General features: G+C 35.2%; 1 protein-coding gene and 1 pseudogene across 2 annotated transcripts in view; one reads left to right on the top strand and one right to left on the bottom strand.

The window, feature by feature from the left end:
- Positions 1-3,264: 3,264 nt before the first annotated feature.
- FANCL (FA complementation group L) overlaps positions 3,265-22,965 on the top strand; it is an 87,718-nt gene continuing 68,017 nt past the window's right edge. The window contains exons 1-3 of the mRNA XM_032410943.1: positions 3,265-3,377; positions 18,185-18,243; positions 20,339-20,399. Of these exons, the coding sequence (XP_032266834.1) occupies positions 3,282-3,377; positions 18,185-18,243; positions 20,339-20,399 (216 nt within the window). The 5' untranslated portion in view covers positions 3,265-3,281. The remainder of the gene's footprint in view (positions 3,378-18,184; positions 18,244-20,338; positions 20,400-22,965) is intronic.
- Positions 9,331-10,194, bottom strand: LOC116636283 (annotated as a pseudogene). The gene has a single exon (XR_004300312.1). The product of XR_004300312.1 is annotated as a 40S ribosomal protein S3a-like (transcript).

Here is a 22,965-nt window from a genome sequence, read left to right on the forward strand (position 1 = left end):
AGTGGTATTTGTTCAAAAGAAAATAATTTTTATGTTTTCTGTTGTACACAAGTAGATTGCTTTTTAGGAACATTTTGTGAATTATGCATAATAATCGGCAATGTATGGTTATATCTGTTTCCCCATAGACCGGCTAACATTAACTTTAAACAGGTAAGATATTAAGGAATAAGAATGGTACTACTTAAAATGTTTTTGTTATTTTGAAATGATTATGTATGTATAAAATTACTTCTAAACTTCTGAATTCTAGAGTGAATTTTATTTTTTTTATTTTTTAAAGGTTTATTTATTTGAGAGAGAAAGAGAGGGCGTGGGAGAAGGTACAGAAGGGGAGGGAGGGAGAGAATCCTTAAGCAGACTCCCCAGTGAGTGCGGAGCCCCACAGAGGGCTCCATCCCAGGACACTGAGATCATGACCCAAGCTGAAATCAAGAGTCGGATGCTTAACTGACTGAGCCACCCAGTCGCCCCTAGAGTAAATTTTAATTTATTTTTGTTAATTTAGTTATTTCTCAAAATTTTATAAAATCAGCTACTTCCACTTTATGGATAATTCATTTTTCTTAACTTGCTCTCTTTTACTAAATAGAAACGAAATTGCTATTTTACCAAATCCTATCCCCATCAACAAAGGATTCTTTAAAGGAATGTCACAAACCACAACCATATCTTATTTATCTTTCATAGCTGAAGGACATTTTCAGATGAAAATATACTTGTAATTTCATGGCTTCCTTATTCTATTTGTAGGATATTTTATTACTATGTAGATTACACTAAGTCTCCAAAATGTAAAATTGGTTCTTCATTGCTTTTTATAATGTTACTTATTCATCTGATTTCTAACCCTTAATATTTTTTTAGATGATGTTCACTTCAGTTAGTCAACAAAATAGAAATTAATTTTAGTACTCTTTGAAGGAAAATCATCTTGAAAAAAGGAAAATACACTACCATATCTTTAGAAGTACACATACACGAAAATTTGTCATATAAAGTATGCATTTCATTAATAATGCAATACCAATAAACTTAAAATCTTTTTTGTTTTTCTTGGGGAGGGGCAGGTGGAGTTTGCAATGTTGCAGAAGTGAAAGCAGCCCATCTCAACCATTCTCTCCTTTATTCTTACTAACAGAATTCTAAGCAATATATTTAGCTGTAAAACTGTGTTTCCCAGACCCTTTGCATATAGGATGGCCAATGTGACATAAGACTTGCTCAAAAGGACCTCTGGGAAAGCTATTATTGTTCTTGCATCTATTCAAATGGTTAGGACTTCAGTAGTGGTCTTGAGACCATCATGGAACAGCCAAGAGAATTTCAGCTCTCTAATATCAGACCCAAATTGGGACTAATCTTTCAGGTTTTTTTTTTTTTTAAAGTTTCTCTTGTTATAATTAAAATGATCTCTGTATTAAGAAGGTCTCTTAAATGATGATTTGACACTAATAAACTCTGTTTATTCATGTACTAATATCTTCTAAACTTTTACAATGTGGCTAGGTAACTCTTAGCTCGGAACTGTAAAACCTGTGACAATTATTCATTTGACTAGTACAGTGACTTTCAACTAGCTGCACAACAGAATTAGGTGAAAATATAACTTCACTAAGTTTAGGGTAATGGGTTTTCAATGTTTGCGTCAGAATCCCTGCTTAAAACACAGAGGTGTTAAACATACGCTTGTTAAAACATAGATTGCTGAGCTTGTCTCCTAGAACTAAGAGATTCAGCTGGTCTCGGATGACATGGTTTCAGGTGATGCTGATGATGTTGGTCCAAGGACCACACTTTGAGAACCACTAGTCAGGGATCTAGCCTGGGCATCTATGTAAATAGTTTAACATGAGTGTGATGGTTGAACACAGTATCATCCTTAAGGAATGAGTTGCATAATTGAGTGTGTGTAGGTCATATCCCTGAGGAGATTCTCAAACTTCAGTGTGCATCACCATCACCTGGAGGGCTTGTTAAAACACAGATGGTTAGGCCTCACTCCCAGGGTTTGGGATTCCCTAGATCTGAGATAGAAGAGTGAAAATTTGCATTTCTACGAAGTTCCCAGGTGTTACTGATGCCACTGGTTCTAGGATCACATTTTAAGAACCACTGCTTTAGTGTAATTTTTATCTAACCACTGCTGTAGTATCCTTGCTTTCCCCTAAGTATCCAGAATACTGTAACAATTGTTGTGCAACTTTAATCTTCAAGAAGTCAAATTCCATTTTGAGGGCAATAAAGATGGGAGTACATCTTATTATTTTTACATAGTCTTGGCATATTACAATGATGTTTTACAAATACTAGGGCTCAAAATTGTAATGCATTTGAATACTGATTGGGATATCAAATGATTTTGTGGTAAATAGTAATGTTACTTAATCAACCCTTAGTAAAAGGAAATGGATAATTACCATTCCTGAGTTAAAAAAATGTATAGAAAGGGTTGTCAAAAATTAACTTTGGCTCATCACGTTAAGCGGCAATCTTCCCTCATGTTTTGCCTTTAGATATCTGTGAGTGCAGTGCACCAAAACTGAGTATAGTGTTGACTTGAGTCTGAAGATATATGTGTGCATATATATGTATACACACACACACATTTGTGCATCTCTCAAATACAATAGTATCTGACTAAACTTGGTAAACCATAGGATTATGTTGCATATATTGAATGGATTACAGTATATTATATAATAATATATTCTGTATAATATACAGAATAATGTATTATTCTGTATGCTGAGGCATACAGGAGATCCTGTAGAATAGGCCAATAGGAGGAGACAGACTGATTACAGTGAAGAAGGGGAGTTGAGGCAGGGTCAGGATAAAAGAGATACTACAACACCCAGACTCTACAAACCATCTTATGCTGGAAGAAATGCAATCTCAAACTTGCAGCAGTCCCATTTTATGCGGGAAGAAATGCAACTGCACAAAAATTGTAGCAGCCTTTCAGTAAAATCAAACAAAATTACCAGAAGGGTTCTTGGGACAATCAAGGCTGGAATGATCTTGTTCAGGTAGCTCTATGAACCTGAGAACAATCTTCCCTCCAACGCTGCCTCCTGCCGAGCCACATCTACTCTGGCTGGGCCTGAGTCCAGGTGCCGGATTAGCACCAGACCTTAATTTCACTCCCCCGCGTCTTCGAGGCTTTTTCCCGCCAAAGGCCAAGTTTCCGCCCCTCGGAGGCCCGGGCGCAGGCGGGACTGCGCATGTGCGGGGCCTGGCCTGCGGATAAACCCCCTGCGCTCCACAGACGGCGAACCATGGCGGAGATGGAAGTGAGCCTGTTGCGCCAGTGCCCGCTGCTTCTGCCTCAGAACCGGGCGAAAACCGTGTACGAAGGATTCATTTCGGCTCAGGTACCCGCCCGCTTGTTGCTCGATTGCTAGGAGGGCCTCCCTCTCGCGGCGCAACTCCGCCCCTGGAAGTCAGTTACGGGAGCGGTTAGGAGCCCTTAACCGTGTGGGCATTGAGAGGGGAGGCGCGTAACGGCTCCTCGGAGACTAGAGGTTTGAGGACTTAGACGGTTGCGGTTGTTCGCAACCCGTCACTCGCTACCGCGCGCGAGCCTGGGCCAGGGTCGCAGCCAGGGACTCAGCGAGAGGAGCCCAGCGCGGGACGGGAGCGGGGGGCGGGGCGGAGGGCCACGCCCCCTCGCGCCCGCTTCCTAGTTTGACTTCCCTTTTGCTTCAGCGTCTGTCCCACCTTTAACTGTTTTTTTGTTTGTTTGTTTTGCAAATTTTTACCTTGTTTCTAACATCCCTCCTCCCCAAAGCCCTACGAAGATTGGTGGCCGGCCGTTCACCAGGGAATCCGTGCAAATTATATTCGTTTTTCCTGTAAAAATATATTTTGGAGGAAAACCTCTTTTTGGCTCTCAATTAAGTCGTGTGTACCTGAGCACATCCAGTAGCGATATTTTGTACGGAATCTTGACAGCACAATTAATTACCTTTCCTGAGTCCAGGCGGCTTCTCTGGTGGAGTTTATTACACATAGTAACACACGTGTACGGTTTGAAGTTTACAAAGCGCTTTCCAAGCACGTTATCTCACTAATCCTCCGCCCTTTGAGGCAGAATTAAAAGAAATCGTTCTCAGTCTTCATAGTTAAGTAAATCAGGGCGTGGGAAATTGGCCAGGTTGAGTTACTTGTCCATGATCGCCAGAGTCCCTGAAAGCGAGGCTATCAGATTTCACTCCTGCGTTTTGCTCCTCTGTCTACATTGCACCAAGATACCTTAGGTTAGAATTTTCAGTATAGATTTTTGCTCCCAGACCTTTATACTCAACATCGTGCCACCTCCCTCACCAGCACAATTCATTCTTTCTTTCTTTCTTTCTTTCTTTCTTTTTTTTTTTTTTTTGGTCTTTTAAAATGAACAGATTCTGCTTGAGGAAAAACTAGTGAAACTACACTCAAATTAACCACTTGCAACTTTGATACGGGTCGTGAATAGGTTAGATTACCAGCAGTACCTTTTTAGCTATAAAATGTAACACGTGGCTGACTAACCTGAGGATTTGATTGCTACGTGAAGTACGGAGAAATTTCGGAAGAGGAAAGAAACAAAGTGGTCATTTTTAAACAACTTGACATTGAAACAGAACTGTATTTTCTGGAAATATATGTATGAATCTTTAATAGACATGCACATTTTCAATTATTTGAACTCAGTTATATGGAAACACAAATTATGCAATTTTGTCATAATTTAAAATTTAGTAATTAACCAGATAATTTGAAAAAATATGGTGATGAGTAAAAATTTCTATTCCCAGAATTATTTTTATTTTCTAAAAGGAAAATGAATAATTGCATTGCTCCACCTTACCTTGATTAACACTCACTCCATTCAGCAATCCTCATCAAAACATTGTCAGCATTAAAAGAGTGGGATGGAGGTAAAATTTAACTCTTAATTATAGTGATTAAGAGAATGGTTTCAACTTTCAGAAATATTTAAGTGTTTGAGTATTGGATATTTGAAAACTTGATACTTAATTTAACTTTGAAGAGAAGCCTGTTTCATGCTTTTTTTTTTTTTTTTAAGTATAACTGACATGCAACATTAGTTTCGGGTGTACAACATGATTTATGTATGTATATATCGTGAAAGGATCACAGTAAGTCTAGTTGTTCATTGAATTCACCATATGTAGTTATAGAATTTTTCTTATGATGAGAACTTTTTTTTTTTTTTAAGATTTATTTGAGAACGAGCACGTGGGTGCATGTGCAGAAGTGCAGGGAGGAGTGGAGAGGAGAGAATGAATCCTCAAGCAGACTTCCTGCTGAGTGCCAAGCGGGACTAGAGCCTGATCCCAGGGCCCTGAGATCCTGACCTGAACCAAAATCTACCGTACGCCGCCTAATTGACTGAGCCACCCAGGCACCCTTCTTAGGATGAGAATTTTTAAGATAAGTCTCTTAGCAGCTTTCAGATATGCATTACAGTATTAACTATAGTTGACGTGTGCTACTTTACGTCCCTATAATTTATTTTATGACTGGGAGTTTGTGCCTACAAAAGCACAAACTTTACCTGTTTCACCCGCTACTCCATCAGCACACTACTTTTTGAGGATAGGGGCCATATCCTAGGAATTACCATATGTTTTGAAGTTTACTCAAAATCTATAGTAATCTCTCAAAAATACTGAAAGAAGGGGCACCTGGGTGGCTCAGTCGTTAAGCGTCTGTCTTTGGCCCATGTCATGATCCCGGCGTCCTGGGATTGAGCCCTGCATCAGGCTCCCTGCTCCTTGGAAAGCATTTCCCCCTCTCGCACTCCCCTGCTTGTGTTCCCTCTCTCGCTGTCTCTCTCTGTCAAATAAAATCTTAAAAAATATTGAGTGAATTATCAAATTTACTTGCTAAATGAAACTTTTACCCATCCCTCAGAATATTAAGTGTAGAACTAATCAGAATGCACTGTGAATAAGGAAAGGTTATAGAGGGTACATATGGATTTATTCATTTTTCTTTAAATTCATTGTGACCATTACAGAAAGTAGAGGCTAAATCTCATTATTATTTCTGGAGTAAAGGTAATCCACTTTTTCTTTCCCGAATTGGAAGTACCAGTCTTGAATTATCTAGTTGAAAACATGATTCATTTTCAGATAGTGTTTAGAAAAATTAAAGAGCTATTAAGTTACATTTTTATCAGGAGCCATGTTATACCTAATTTTAGGCATTTTAAGTAAAGTACTTTGTCTTATATGTGTCTGTCTGCTAAAGCCTCTTAGAAAACGTGTAAATATCAGAATTGAGATTAGATGAAATGTTCTTGTGACCCTTGCTGTAGCTACAATTCTGCTTTCTTAACCTAAGCACATTATTTAACGTTGTTTTGTTTGATGGAACTGATTTTCTTTAAAAATGTTTGTCTTGTATATAATTTCAAACTTACAGAAAATAACAAATATGTATGAAGATTACCCAGATTCACCATTTTACATTTGCCCCATTTGATTTTATTCTGTGTGTATATATGTAGGTGGGTATATATACATTATTTTTCTGAACAGTTTTGAGATTAGGTTGCAGGCATAGTGCCTCTTCTTAAATACTCCAGCATATATGTCATGAGAACAAGGACACACTCCTTTATATCCACAGTACAGTTATCTAAATCAGGAAATTTAATCATGATATAATGCCATTATCTGGAGGCCAATTTCAAATTTTGTTAATGTTGCCATTAACAGTTGTACCCCTTTCCAGGCTCCTGTCATCTGATGTAAGATAAGATACCACATTGCATTTAGTTGTAAGGTATCACATTACATTTAGTTGTCCTAGCTCTTTAATATGGAATAGTTCCTTAGGCTCTTTGCGTTTTATGAACTTGACATTTTTTAAGAATATGGTTTGGATGTTAAGAAGAATGTCCTTCAGTTTCGGTTTGACTGATACTTCCTCATCATTAAATTCAGGTTATATAATTTCGGCAGAGTTGACACAGAAAGAATGTTGTGCCCTTTATAGGGCACATGAAGTCAGTGGTTCTCATTGATGATGTTACCTCTCATCACCTCTTTAAGATGGCGTGTGCCAGATTTTCCTTTTGTAATTCATAAGTACTTTGAGAGAGCTACTCTGAGGCATCAAACTTTCAGGTACACACACCAGTTTTAGCATCTTGATTGAGCCACTTAGTACTGTGGTGTTGCCAAATGATGATTTTTCTAACTCCATTATTTCTTCTTTATTTACTGTCATTTTATTATAAGGATTAACCTTCTCTTTTTCCCCACTTATTTGTATCAGAAGGGACTCATAGGTTTTAAAAATAATTTAATGGATTGTAATCATTACTTACTTATTTTGATGCTTAAATTATCCCAGATTTGGTTGTGAGAGCACATTTTTTTTGATACAAGTTTTTAAGGCTCTGCATTTTCCCCTTACCACTTTTTTTGAAGTACGCTGTATATGCTGACATGTAGTGTTTTATCAATCATTTTTTAATACTTACATAATTTTACTTTATAGATCCCTTGCACCCAGGAGTTAATAGAAGATTTAAAAATTTTTCTCATGAAAATCTTTTTTTTTAAGATTTTATTTATTCATTAGAGAGAGAGACAGACAGAGCACAAGCAGGGGGAGAGGCAGAGGGAGAGGGAGAAGCAGACTCCCCGCTGAGCTGGGAGCCTGACATAGGGCTCGATCCCAGAGCCTGGAGTTCATGACCTGAGCCGAAGGCAGACGCTTAACCATCTGCGCCACCCAGGTACCCCATGAAAGTATTTTTTTGATTATTAATTTTGTTATTTCTAGTTTTGTGATTAGATAATATTGTTTCTAAAAATTATAGTCTGTGAAACTTATTGATTCTTTGTGTGTGTGTGAGTGAGAGAGAGAGAGAGAATGATCCCTGTGATTTAAAGAAGATATTTTCTCAATTTGGTTTCTCGATTCCTTTTCTTTTGAGTGAGCTTGGCAGTTTGTTTCCTTCAAGGAATTGTTCATCTAGATTTTTGAATTTATTGGCTTAAATGTTACTTCATAATATTCCCTTATCCTTTTAATGAATGTATTTAGGATCTGTAATGATGTTCCCTATATTAGTTATCTTTTGCTGCATAACTACCTATTCCAAATCTTCGTGGCTTAGAACAACAAACATTTATTATCTCGCCTTTGCTATGGATCAGGAGTTTGAAAACTACTTAGGTGGATGGTTCTGGATCAGTGTTTCTCATGATCTTGTAATGAAGATGTTAGCCTATATGTCAGTTCTCTAAAGACTTGACTAGAGCAGAAAGAGTTGCTTCCAGAATAGCTCATTCACATGGCTATTGGCTGGAGCCCTCTGTTTTCTACTTCTCTTGACTTGGAGGCCTCAGTTCCTTACTACATAGACCTCCATAGCGTCCTCACAACATGGCAACTAGCTTCCCCTGAGTGATAGAACAGAGATAAAGCTGCACAATACCTTTGGAGAAAAGGTACTAGTCTCTGAAGTTACACGTATTTACTTCTGCTTTATTCTGCTTTTTATAGCAAGCCTCAAATCTAGTCCATATTCAAAAGGAGAGAAATGAGGCACCAACTCTTAAAGGTAGAAGTATCAAAGAAATTATGGACATATTTTATAGATACCTCTTGTCCCCATTCCTGATGGCGTTTTGTGTCTTTTTCCTGTTGCAACTGGATAGAGGCTTATACATTTTATTGATCTCTTCAGAGAACCTACTTTTGATTTTATTGATTTTTCTTATTTTTCTGTGTCTTTCTTTCCTTTGTGTGTGTGTGTGTGTGTGTGTGTGTGTGTGTGTGTGTGTATTTCTTTGTTTTCTGTTCTTAAGTTTCCTAGTTTCTTCAGGTGGAAGGTTAGCTCATTGATAATGAGAACTTGTTTTATAGTGCTGTAAATTTTTCTTCAGACACTACTTTGGCTGTATCACATATTTTGGTATGTTATATTTTCATTTTTTTTTTTTTTTTTCAGTTCAGAATACTTGTTAATTTCTTTTTTGACCCATGGGTTATTTAGAACAACAATATATCTTTCTAAATATTTTAGGATTTTCTGGATTATCTTTTTGATACTGATTGATAATTTAGTTTCATATTGGTTATAACATAATTTGTATGATTTAAATTCTTTTAAATATATTGGGACTTATTTTATGGCATAGAATAGGGCCTATCTTGGTAAATGTTACATCTGTATTTGAAAAGAAAGTGCATTCTGCCGCTGTTGGGTGATTGTTCTACGTCAGGTCAGGTTGGGTCATAATGCTATTTGAGGTTTTTTTTTTTTTTTTAACATCACAAATATTTTTTATTTGTCACCATTAAATGTCTGACTTTTAAACAGATTGTTGGACTGGTGGCTCATATCCATCAGGTCGTTCAACTTTAGCACCGGTCTCATCCCCAGTAGCTTTTCCAGGACTACTACCTTAACCATGAAGCTCCATGAGCTTTCCCAATTCAAACTTGGGCTTCTTCAGTGTTTTTACTTTTCTAGCGAAGACATCATGGAGCGGATAAATAGACTGACAAGCCTTTTCTATATCTTTTCCGATGCTGTCTGGAATCAATTTATTGACCACTTCTTTCAAGTCATTTGTTTGCACCTCTTGGGTCATGATTTCCATCATCTTTTCCCAAATTTGACAGACCTGTTGGTGCTGAGCATAAGAGGTCTTCCGAATCTGATTATTACGTTTTTTAGTAAAACCAACACAAAATAGATGAAGCAAATAACCATCGGTAGTCTTGACATCAACATGAGCTTCAATCATGGTCTGCCATTTTTTTGACCATGGAGCACATTTTGTCACGGGTAAGATCCATGCCATGGAAATTAGTCAGGCAGTTTTTGCCCTGAACATCCTCAGTAATTAGCTTGAATTTTCTAAATGCAACTTCATCATTCTGCAGATCAGCAAGGCTCACTTCAAAAACACGACCCTTGAGGCCATCAGATGCGATTTTGGTTCCTTGAGTTCTTGTGATTAATGTTTTTCCAATATTTCTTATATTGAACATAGCTGGTGCTTTCACATCATACCAATCTTTCTTAGAAAATGTATCAACCACTTTCTTGTTGGCTCCCTTTTTGCCGCCTTTTGTAAGGCGCTTGTTCTTGCCGACCGCCATGGCGCTGCTCAGGGAGCCAAAAGGCGCTATTTGAGTTTTTTATATGCTCACTGATATTCTGTCTACTTGTTTTATTAGTGAAAGGAGGTATTGAAAATCTCCAACTATAATTATTGTTCAATTTCTACTTTCATTTCTGTCAGTTTTTGCTTCATATATTTTGAAGTTCTTTTATTAGGTACATAAACTTTTAGGATTGTTGAGCACTCTTCAACTGATTTTTTTTTTTTTTTTTCCTTTTTAAATGACTGTGAGATGACCCTTTTTATCTCTGGTAATCTTTGTCCTAGAATCTCTATTTTCTGATATTAGTATAGTGATTCTAGCTTTTTTTTTTTTTTTTTTTTGATTAGTGTTGGCATGGCTTAATCATTTTTCCATTCTTTATTTTATACCTATTTGTGTCTTTATATTTAAAGGGGATTTCTTCTGGACCTTGCTTTTTTATCTAACAATCACTGCTTTTTTCTTGGAGGTGTTTAGAACATTTACATTTAATGTGATGATTGATATTGTTGGGTTTAAAGCTCATATCTTGCTGCTTGTTTTCTATTTGTCCTATTTGTTTGTTTCTTTTTTATCTTTTTCCTATTTTTCTGCATTTTCATTATACATTATGTAGTATAATTGCATTTTATCTCCTCTATCAGCTTATTAGCTATTCCCCCCTTAATTAGTTGCTTTAGGGTTCTTAACATACATCTTAAACTTGTCATGATTTACATAAGTAATAGTAGGATTATATTTTATATGCAATATTGGTTTATCAGCTATATCACTTTTGTCTCTTTTTTGGTGTTTTTTCTATGGTTTACAATATGCAACTCTAATTTACCACAATCTACGTTCAAGTATACCACTTATAGTATAAGAATCTTAAAATGTACCATTTCCCATCCCCTGGCTTTTGTGCTATTGTTGTCATATATTTTATTTCTATTTGTCTTGTAACCCTCCCAATACACTTTTATTTTCTTTTAAACAATTATCTTCCTTTATTAAGAGACTTTTATTTTTTAAGGACAGTTTTAGAGTGGGTTTATTTCTGGGTTTTCTATCCCTACATTACAGAGTTTAAGTATCATTTCATCACATGATATAAAGGGAGCAAACTATTAATATGATTTACCACTGTTGATGTTGACCTTAGCTAAAGTAGTGTTTGTCAGATTTCTCTACTGCAGAGTTAACTCTTCTCCCCTTTCCATACTTACTCTTTGGAAGGAAATCTCTATGAGTTGCTCCAACTTAAGGAGTGAGGGGTTATGCTCTCCCTCTTTTAAAGTAGAGTATCTAATTTATCTGGAATTCTTCTGTTAGGAAGGTTAATTTAACTCCCTTATTTATTTAAGTTTTTAAATTTAATTCCAATATGGATAATATACAATGTTTTATTAGTTTTAGGTGTACAATATAGTGATTCAGCAATTCTATACATTACTCAGTTCTCATCATGATAAATGTACTCTTTAATCCCCATCACCTATTTCACCCATCCCTCCTCTCCCCACCACTTCCCCTCTGGTAACCATCATTTTGTTATCTGTAGTTAAGGATTTGTTTCTTGGTTCATCTCCATTTTTTATCTTCTCTCATTTGTTTTGATTTCTTAAATTACACATATGAGTGAAATCATTGGTATTTGTCTTTCTTGACTGACTTAATTCACTTAGCATTGTACTCACTAGTTCCAGCCAGGTTGCTGCAAATGCCAAGATTTCATTCTTTTTTTATGGCTGGGTAATATTCCATTGTATATATGTACATCTTTTTTACCCATTCATCAATGGACACTTGGGCTGCTTCTGAAATTTGGCTATTGTAAATAATGCTATAATAAACATAGGGGTGCATGTATCCCTTTGAATTAGTTTTTTTGTAATTTTTAGGTGTATACCTAGTAGTGTGATTACTGGATCATAGGGTAGTTCTATTTTTAACTTTCTGAGGAACCTCCATAGTGTTTTCCAGAATGGGGTTGTACCAGTGTGCATTTCCACCCGCAGTGCAAGAGCGTTCCTTTTTCTCCACATCCTCGCCAAAACTCGTTGTTTCTTGTGTTGTTGATTATAGCCACTCTGACAGGTGTGAAGTGATAATCTCATTGTAGTTTTGGTTTGTATTTCCCTGATGATTAGTGATGTTGAGCATCTATCTTTTCATGTGTTTTAGTCATCTGTATGTCTTGGCGAAATGTCTGTTCATGTCTTCTGCCCATTTTTTAATTGGATTATTTGGGGTTTTTTTGGTGTGTGTTCAGTTGTGTAAGTTCTTTTTATGTTTTGGATACGAACCCTTTATTAGGTATGTCATTTGCAAATAACTATCTTCTCCCATTTAGTAGGTTGCCTTTTAGTTTTGTCGTTTGCTTCCTTAGCTGTGCACAGTCTTTATTTTGATGTAGTCCCAGTAGTTTATTTTTGCTTTTGTTTCCCTTGCCTCAGGAGACCTATTTAGAAAAATGTTGCTATGGGTGATGTCAGAGAAATTACTGCCTTTGTTCTCTTCTAGGATTTTAATGGTTTCATTTCACATTTAGGTCTTTAATCCATTTTGAGTTTATTTTTGTGTATGGTGTATGAAAGTGGTCCAGTTTTGTTCTTTTTGAATGTAGCTGTCCAGTTTTCCCAATACCATTTGTTGAAGAGTTGGTCTTTTTTCCCATTGTATATTCTATATATAGACATTTTAACAATGTCTCTTTTTCCAGTCCTTGAGGATGGAATGTCTTTTCTTTCTTTCTTTTTTTTTTTTTTTTTTTTTGTCGTCTCATCTTCAGTTTCTTTCATTATTACATGGTTTTCAGAATATGGGTCTTTCACTTCTTTGGTTAGGTTTATTCCTTAACTCCCTCATTTATTAAATCAGTCATTTACATCAGTATGGACTCATAGATATTTATCTAATACTTTGGGTTGTAATCGAGTATCCAGATTGTCCAGTTTTGGCACAATTAACCTTTTAAAGACATTTTAGAAAATAAGAAAAGTCTTTCATATTTACCTGTATATTTACTGTTTCTGGTACTTTTTGTTGTATAGCCACATTGCTCTTTAGTTTCATTTACTTTCTTCCTCAAGTTATTCCTTTAACATTTCTGGTAGTGCATGTCTTGTACTGATAAATTTTTTCAGTGGTTTTATGTCTGACATATTGTTTGGCCTTTTGAAAGATACTTTTACTAGGTATAAAACTCTAGATTGCTTTTTCCCTCCTTTTAGTGCTTTACAGATGTTGCTTAATTCTCTTGCATTATTTCCTATGAGAAGTCTCTACTGTTTATTTTTGTTCCTCTGTAAGTGTTGTTTTTCTTTGACAGCTTTTAAGATTTTTCTTTTTATCATTGGTTTTTGTCAATTAGATTATGATGTACCTTGCTGTAATTTTTTTCATGATTTTCCTCCATAGGGTTTGTGGAGCATTTTGGATTTGTGAGTATATATTTTCATTTAATTTGGGAAAAACTTCAGCCATTATTTCTTCAAAAATTTTTTTGTTCCTTCTCCTTCCTTTGTTTTGGGGACTCAAAATACATGTATATTAGGCCATTTTAAAATTGTTCCATAATTCACTAATGGTTCTGTTCTTTTTCATTGTTTGAGTGTCTTTCTCTGTTTTATTTTGAATGTTCTGTGCCTTCAGGTACCCTAATATCTTCTTTTGCAAGACTTAACTGCTGTTAATACTGTATAGTATCTCAGATGTATTTTTCATCTTTTTGATTTGGGTCTGTCTTTATCTTTCCTGTTCTATTTAGCATACTCATGGTTTTCTCTACCTTCTTGAACGTATGTAGTTATCATTGTTGAAATTTTTTTAAGTAGTTCTATCATCTGCCATTTTTGTATTTCTCTTGATTTTTTTTTTCTCTTCATTATGAATCTTATTTTCCTGTTTCTTTGCATGCCTGGCATATTTTGATTGGATGCCAGACACTGTGCATTCCAACTATTGTGTGCTAGATAATTTTATTCTCTTAAATATTCTTGATTTATTCTAAGCTGTAGTTAAATTATTTGGAAACAGTTTAAGCTTTTCATAGTTTGCTTCTAAGTTTTGTTAGGCAGAATCAAAACAGATTTTAGCCTAGATTAATTTAGCTCTACCACTTAGGCAGTATTCTTCAGAGTATTTTTTTTTTTTTTTTTAAAGATTTTATTCATTTATTTGACAGAGAGTGTGAACGCACAAGCAGGGGGAGCAGCAGAGGGAGAGAGAGAAACAGGCTCCCCACTGATCAGGGAGCCAGATGCGGGGCTCAATCCCAGAACCTTGGGATTATGACCCTAGCTGAAGGCAGATGCTTAACCGACTGAGCCACCTAGGCACTCTGAGTATTCTCTTTAATGATAACTTTTATAGTACAAGGTTTTCTATTCTTGCTGAGAGGAAACTTGACTACTCCCAGCCTTGTGTGAGCTTTGAGATTGTTTTGCATGTTCCATTCTCATGCTTCTCGGCTTTGGGTGGTTTTCTCACGTACATGCAGCAATCATACTTAGCTGATGACTCTTGCAGCAATACACTGATATTATCTAGGTTTATTCTCTGTATAGTTCTCTTTTCTTCATATATGGTCTTCCCTTTTTGATACTGTACATGTGAATTATACATGTCTTTGCCTCCCCAGCTTACCCTCTTTTCTCAAATCAGGGAGAATTGTCAGGCTCCATTTAGTTCTCCATCCTTGCTCTGAAGCCTGAAAATTCTCCAGGTAGTAAGACAGGATAATTATAAAGATTTTCTCATTTGTTTCCCTTCTTTCAGTAGTCTCTGTTTTTTGCTGCCTATTTGATGTCTGAACATCATTGTTTCATATATTTTGTCCAGTTTTTAGTTAATGTGGGAAGGTAAATTCTGCCACTGTTATTCCATCAGAGCTAGAAGCAGAAATCCTGTTTCTTAAAAGTTCTATTCTGTTGTTGTTTTTTAAAATCTTGCTTTGAGAAGTGTGATGCTACTTTTATTCTATTTCACATATATTATTTGGTCTCATAAGCTATGGACTTTAAAGTCTGCATGTTAAGATACATTTCAGAGTGGATCGTTAGGACTCATTTCTCATGTGTTCAGTTGTTCTTTTCATTATGTAAATTTCCAGAAAGTATTCTTAGATTATAATTTAAAATATTCTTCTATTTTATTTTCCATTTCAAGGTTTCCAATTCTTTGTTTATTGGATTTTCTTTACCTGTTTTTACTTCAACTGCTTTTCTCTGATGGTTTTTTTTTTTTTTTTTCCTCATTTGGTAATTTTCTAGCTTTTTCTTTGCCCTTATGAAATTTAAAAAAATCTTTTATTGGGGGTGGCATCTGGCTGTCACAGTCTGTTAAGTGTCCAACTCTTGGTTTTGGCTCAGGTCATGATTTCAGGGTCATGGGATCAAGCCCTGCATTGGGTTCTGCACTTAGCACAGAATCTGCTTAGGACTTTCTCTCTCTCCTTCTCTCCCTCCCTCTCTCTCTCTAAAATAAATCTTAAAAAATTTTATTGGGGTAAAGTACACATGATATTTGCCACTTTTAACCATTTTATTTTAAATATTGTCTACCCCCAACTTGGGCTCGAACTCACAGCTCTGAGATCAAGAGGCACGTGCTCTACCACCTGAGCTATCCAGGCACGCTGCCTCTTTTGAAATTTTTATTTGACTCTATTCTTCGTTGAGCACTTATTTATTTTTCTATTCTAATATTCTTTTTTCTGAACTAAATTTTTTTTCCTTATAATTTCTGTTCATAGTTTTTTTAAATTTCTGAGTCTGGGTACAAATGCTTACTAATGATAATATAATTCAGTATTGTAATTTGTTTATGCCTTGTGTTTTTTTTTGTTTGCATGGGGCATCATCATCACTTGAAATGTTTTCTTTTATTCTGATTTTGACTCATAGTAGCTTGGCATTGATGAAAACAGTATCTTTGTGAATTTGGTTGTTGGCAGTAGTTTATAAAATTCCTAGTTTAAGAATACTTTCTTCTGTAGGTGAAGCAAAGTGCAGTTTATTTAATGGATAATTTTTTAAGTAGTGCTGAGGGAGGAGTTGAGTGTTTTTATTTTGCTATATAAGATCCTTAGTTTCCCACTCTTACTTTTTCCTCCTAACACCCAAAGGATTTCTCTACCTGCCTTTTTATCCGCTTCTACTTGTGTATTTCTTTTTCAAGGTGAGCTTCTTGAGCTTTGTGTTTATATTAAGCCCCCTCACTGTAGTCAGTGCTCTGACCTACCAAACTCTTTATTACTATCTTAACACGTAGTTCAGTCCCCTCTTCTCTCTTCCATGCACTTTTTTTCTGAAACCCATAGTTCTTTAAAAGGACTTGGTATGGGAGCCCCAGAGTGAAAACCACTGGAAAGTGGTTTATGTTTTTCTTCCTACAGGTAGTTTGAAGTTTATAGTGTTCTCTATTTTCTGATTTTGCTGGAGACATGGGTATTTTGTGGTTTTAGGTTTTTTTTAAGACTTATTTTAGAGAGAGTAGGGGGAGGGAAAGGGAGAGGAGAGAATCTCAAGCAGACTCTGTGCTGAGCATGGAGCCCAACGTGGGGCTTGATCTCATGACCCTGAGATAATGACCTGAGCTCAAACCAAGAGTTGGATGCTTAACCAACTGAGCCACTCCTGTTTTAGATGTTCTTAATATTGATCTATTTGGGAGGATGTATGGAGAGAGTCAGATTTAGGCAACTGTCAGTACTTTGTTCCGTACAACCTGGAAGACTTGCTTCTTGAGAGCAATTAACATTTTTTATATGCTTTAATTAAAAAAGTTAATTTTGGACATTTTCTTGAATCCGAAAAATATTATGGCATGTAACATAGCATTTGACCTTTTAAAATGGCTGGATTTTGCAAATAAGGGTCTTTGGAATTTTATCCTTTCAGGTAACAGATCAGTAGAGTAGTTTTACTATTTTTCATGTAAATTCTGAATTCCAGATTGTTCTTACACCTATGTGTGGGATGTCTATAAAGTTAGGTTAAAGTTACTACATAATACCTTCTAGTGCTTTAATGAAATAGTGAATTATTGTTACTTGACCTTTTGAAAAGGTCAGTAGTACATTTTGTTTCATTTTTTTAAAGGACATTTAAATGTAATGAAAGTCAGAACTGTAATATCATCATGAAAGTAAAGGTTATGGGGTACATTTAATTGTGTTCCTTTAGTTTTGAATCTGCTTTGAGGGAGCCTGTGCTAAAATTCTCATGGTGATTATTTTTCGAGAATTTTATTACTCTTTTTCATTTTATATTGTTGGAGTAAAAGATTATATTTCTGTTTGTCTTTTTCTGTTTATCTTTGCTCAGATCATGTGTATTATCCTATTTAAGATATAAAGTTTAAGCTGCTTACCCATTTACTTTCTCAATAAAGTGAAACTGAATGTATTTCTCAGAGAACAGTTCTTTCCTTAGAAGGACTCTTGAGTAAAATTTGGTATATTCAAATGTATAGCTAGTAAATATTTAAATTTAAATAAGTATTAGTAATTTTATTTATTAAAGGCCCATGAATGTGGGAGAATTAAATATTCTGTTTTTTGAAAATATTTCTTTCATGTCTGTGTGTTCAGATTATGGAACTAAATATATTTTTCATTTTATTAAAATGAGGAAATTGAAAATATGAAGTCTGTGATGTATTATATATTCTTATTTTACACTGATTTTTTTCTTCCATAGTCAGAGCTATTAAAAGAATTTTTTTCACAAGTTTACTTTGTAAGAAATATTTAAATTTATGTTTGCACTAATAGTTTCTTAATATTTCTTGTGTTGTGAATTGATTCTCTTTAAAAAATGAAGTCTTTGTTTTGGTTTCCCAATGATTACAAAGTTTCTGACATTTTTACATTATTTTCCTTCAAATGCAATATTCTATTGCATATATTTTAACAAATGTAAAGACTTGGATAAAGTTGATACCTTTTAGAAAATAAAGGAAAACATTTCCTTTTCTAAGTGATTTTGTTTAACTTTTTCTTAACATTGTGAAAGATGAAAATTTGAGTGAACTTTTTCAATATTTTCCACAGGGACGTGATTTTCACCTTAGAATAGTGTTGCCTGAAGATTTACAAATGAAGAATGCAAGGTGATGTAGTGTTTTGTTATATACATGCATCTTGGTGGGATGTGCAGTCAGCTAATTTGGTAAAAGCTTATTCTAACCATTAAGAGTTTTGCCTAAAGTGCTTATTAGTCAACCACAAACATTTCCAGTTTTTCCAAATCAGTGTACATTTGTAAGTTTTCCATTGTGCTGAAGTACTTTCCAAAGGTAACACATGAATTTTCTAATTTATTTTTCCTTTTAAAGCTTACATAAGTAGCAATTGTGTAAGATATCTGTTGGTACAGATAACCCATTAAGGAATGTCAAGAGATGAGACTGGAAATTAGGTAGCACCTAGAAATTCTTTTCTGCTCTTAAGCATCTCAGAGAAGAGTGGAGGAAGAATCCAGAGACATTTATTAGTAGAATTGACAGGATTTTGTGACTGATTAAAAGTAAGTTCCTGGCTCAGATCACTAAGCTAGAGAACAGGTCACAGTGGAGAAGTAGGAGAGCCACCATTTTAAGACATACTAGGTTTGAAATATCAAGAGGAGATGTTTAATGTATTGGTGTGGAACTCAAGTGTGAGACATGGAATCACAGTAGGCATGGGATTTGGGGCTGTGAGTATGAGTATGGATATTTTCCAGTGTCTGCAAGTGTGGGGTGAAAAGAGAAAGCCGACATTTAAAGGACTTGAGAGTATACCAACATGTAAAGAACTGATAAATAAAGAGGAACTTGGAAGACTAAGGACTGACCAAAGAAGTAAGAGGAAAGTCTGGACAGTTGTTGCTGAAGCCAAATAGAGGCTTAATGAGGAAATGGTTCCTAGTGCTGAGTATTGCAGAGGGATCAGGTTAAATTAGGTTTCATGTATTGGCAGAAGCCAGGTTGTATTGGGTTTTGGAGTGGGTGAGTAGAAAGGAAAAGTAAACAGTACAAACTACAGTTGACCCTTGAAGAGCCTAGGGGTCAAGGGCACTGACCCTTCATGCACTTGAAAATTTGCATGTAACTTTTGACTGCAAAAATTTAATAGCGTGCTATTGACCAGAAGCCTTACTGATAACATGAACAAACTGTTTAACACTTGCATGCTGTATGTTGTATTATAGACTGTTCTTAAAGCAAGCTAGAGAAAATGTTATTAAGAAAATCATAGGCGGAAACACATTTGCAGTACTGTATTTCAATAAAGATACATAATCTTTGTGTAAGTGGATCTGTGCGGTTCAACCAGTGTTGTTCAAGGATCAACTGTATTTTGAAGAAAAGGAGTGGTAGAGAAGGGTATGCAGTCAAGGAAGAGTTATAATGATCTTGTTTTTTTTGAGATTTGCTTGAGCAAGTTAATATATTCTGTTGAAAAAACTAGCAGAAAATAAGAATATCACAATAAAGTGATGATTAATGAATTGATATGACCAAGTTGGTGGCAAGGGATGGAAAGTACATTTGGAGAGGGTGTTTTCCCACGGGCAGTTAAATGAACTACTTTGCCATTAAGAGAGAAAGTAGGGGTGGAAATGGAGGTTAGCATAGCAAAAATGGAAGAGAGTCATGGTGGTCTGAAAGGGCTATAATTGGGGAATCAGAGGGGCTTCCTACTTCCAGGTAGGGAAAAGCAATTCTTAGAAGAGTTATACTTACTTAAGCAGTATTGAGAGCACAGCTGAGGTGAGCCAGTGGATAGATGAACACTAACTACTACTTACACAATTAAAAGTATCTTTTACATTAATCTTGAATTTGGAGATTATAGTGCTAGATATGCTTTCTCAAATACAAGTTCTGTATATTATGATCAAAACTGTTGGTTTATTTAACCTACCCTAGAGAAGAATCTAGTTCAGTAGAAAATTCTGCTTTGGATATGTTAAAAAAAAAGATTTACCGTTTGCATGTCATTTACGGATTGCAGTTATTTATATTTTGAAATAAAATTAGTACCGACAGTTTGAAGACAAGACTTTCAACAGTATCAGTGGTAAAAATTTTATTAACTTGTCAGAATTATATTTATGTCATTCTTTTCTTTGTACGTGCATGTTTGTGTTAGCATACAAATAAGTTTTTTCCTTTTAATTCTGAACAATGAACAAACCATTTTGTTCCATTAAAATTTTAGATTATTATGTAGTTGGCAACTGAGAGCAATACTTAATGGATACCATCAAATAGTACAACAGGTAAGTCCTTTAAAAGGTTTGTTTTAAGCAAGGATAAGAAATTACTAAATTAACTCTTTTTTAGAGGACTACTTGCAGAATGTTGTAAGACTGGTTTAGTAGTTGCTGAATTTTATAGGTTTCATCTCTCTTAAATATTTTAAGGATCCATGCATTATATAAAATGTTTTCTGTCTTGGAATCCTCAGCACATTTCTGGGCAGCATTTGTTCTGAAACTGATTTCCGTCCTGGAGACTTTAGGGTCTTCAAATGTATTCACCCTTATCCATATTCATCACTTTTTGAGCGATTTTTTTTTTTTTTTTTTTTTTTTTTTGCTGAGGCTGAATAGTGGTAGTAAGAAGAAATCCAGGACCCATTTAGGAGTTTAGAGTATCTGTGGCAAAAATGGGAATGTAGTTTTAGATTAGTAACAGAAGAGATGTGGTGGAGATCGCTTAGGATCATCTATATGTACTTAATGAACATAGATGTAAATACAGCACAGGTGAGATAACAGGCAGGATTAATCTTTTTTTTTTATAACTGGAAGTTTGTATTTTTATTATTTTGAAAGATTTTATTTATTTGAGAGAGAGAGAATGGGGAGAGGGAGAGGCAGACTCCCTGCTCACCAGGGAGCCCGATGTGGGGATCCCAGGACCCTGAGATCATGACCTGAGCCGAAGGCAAACGCTTAACTGCTTAACCGAATGAACCACCCAGGTGCCCCTGAAAGTTTGTATTATTGATCACCACCCATTTTACCCTCAGCTCCAATGTAGTTATTCTTAAAGTTTAGGTTCTTCTATCTGAAAATTCCTTTAAAAATTAGGAAAACTTAAAAAAAAAATCACTATTACTAAAGAAACCAAAAATAATGCAATGCCTCTTGTAGAAAAATAAATGTAAGTAGAACTGCATTTCTTTTGATGCTTTATTCATTTGTATGTTTTTCCCAGTTTCCTATATTTTTTCTATCTTAAAAGCAGGTTATTATCTATGATAACTGACAATGACAGTCACTCACATAAAGCATTACTGAACCACAAAGAAATATAGGAGATAAACTATTTGATTTGTAGAATGTAGGCTGTCATTGCTGGCAGCATAATTACTGCAGATTTTTAGGGGGATGTTTAAATTATTTCTCTGTTTTCTCTCCACTGCCTCCTCCTCATCCAGTGTGACTATTTATATTGTATACTAGAGTTTAAGAAATGAATCTATTGAGATATTTAAATAGCCTGGAAAAAACTTGTTAATAAAGACTAAGTATAATATCTGTAACTGTTTTTCTCTACCAGTTCACCAAGACGGTTCCTAGAAAAAGTCCCAATTACTTATTAATCTCTTTCCTGCCCTCCAGTTGGTCATATAGAACCCAGAGTTAGTTTGTCTTTGGTTTATTCTAATATTACTATTCTTTCCTTGTATCGATTTTAACTTTAGTAAATATGGGTCAAGGGAATCAGCAGTCTTTTTCTGTGAATAGGCAGCCAGTAAATTTTTCAGGCTTTGGTGGCCCCTAAAATCTCTGTCACAACTACTTCACTGGTAGAACCAAAGCAACCATAAAGAGGTAAATGAGTGGGCGTGGCTGCATTTCAATACAGCTTTATTTACAGAAACTGGTATTGGGCTGGATTTAGCCCCTAGGCTGTAGTTCACAAAAATCTGTTATACTAGTAAGCTAAGGGGGAAAATACTGTATAGAAGATGGGAAAGTCAAAGATTTGTTTTACAGACTTGCCCATCCAAAGCTATGTTAAGATGTGATTCATATGTCTCATGCATTGTTGAAATATCTTTAAATTATTATTTTTCTCCTCTAAAAGAGGGAACAAATTCACAGATTGGCTTTGTTCAGAACTCTGTGGTGGTAGTGCAGGTATCACAAAAAGTAACAAAAATACAGTATTTTGATTTCAAGCAGAGAAGTGATGTGGAGTTTCATCTAATAAAAAATGTTACACTTGAGAATTTTCTTTGCTTTCCTTTATTCTATAGTTATTTTTAGGAATCAAAGATTTCTAGGAAATGGAATTATAGCTCTTAAATATTTATTCATCTTTAGAAGTTATTTCCTTTTTGCCTTTTTATTACAGTGTTTTTAGTTTAAAGATTGACTCCTTTTGAATCAATATGGGTTAGTTGTGAAAAGACAAAATTAACAATTGTACGTAGTTTTTAAGGTCAAGGGGAAAAATGAAAATACGGTATTGATTAATAATTCATCACTCTAATTAGATTTTTTAATTGCATAGATTTGCCTGATTTTTATATTTTATGTTCTTTCCTCTCCACCCCATACCACCTTTTTTTTTTTTTTTAAATGTGGTTTGGTAGATTTGCTAAACTTGATCAGTTGTCAGTGCTGAAGGAACAAAGGAGTGTGTGAGATTTTAAGAGATTTTTAAGTACAATTCGGTATAGCTCACCAAAATAGATTTAAGGGCTTTAATTACTCTTTCAAAATGAAATTGGTAGGTACAGTAGGGATGGTGACAAGTACTTTAGTTCTTAAACTTTTAAGATGTAGATATATATGATATTTTTTTCATGTTCACATGGACCTGTATTTT

Source organism: Phoca vitulina, unplaced genomic scaffold, assembly GCF_004348235.1.
Source record: "Phoca vitulina isolate PV1807 unplaced genomic scaffold, GSC_HSeal_1.0 scaffold12, whole genome shotgun sequence".
NCBI lineage: Eukaryota > Metazoa > Chordata > Mammalia > Carnivora > Phocidae > Phoca > Phoca vitulina.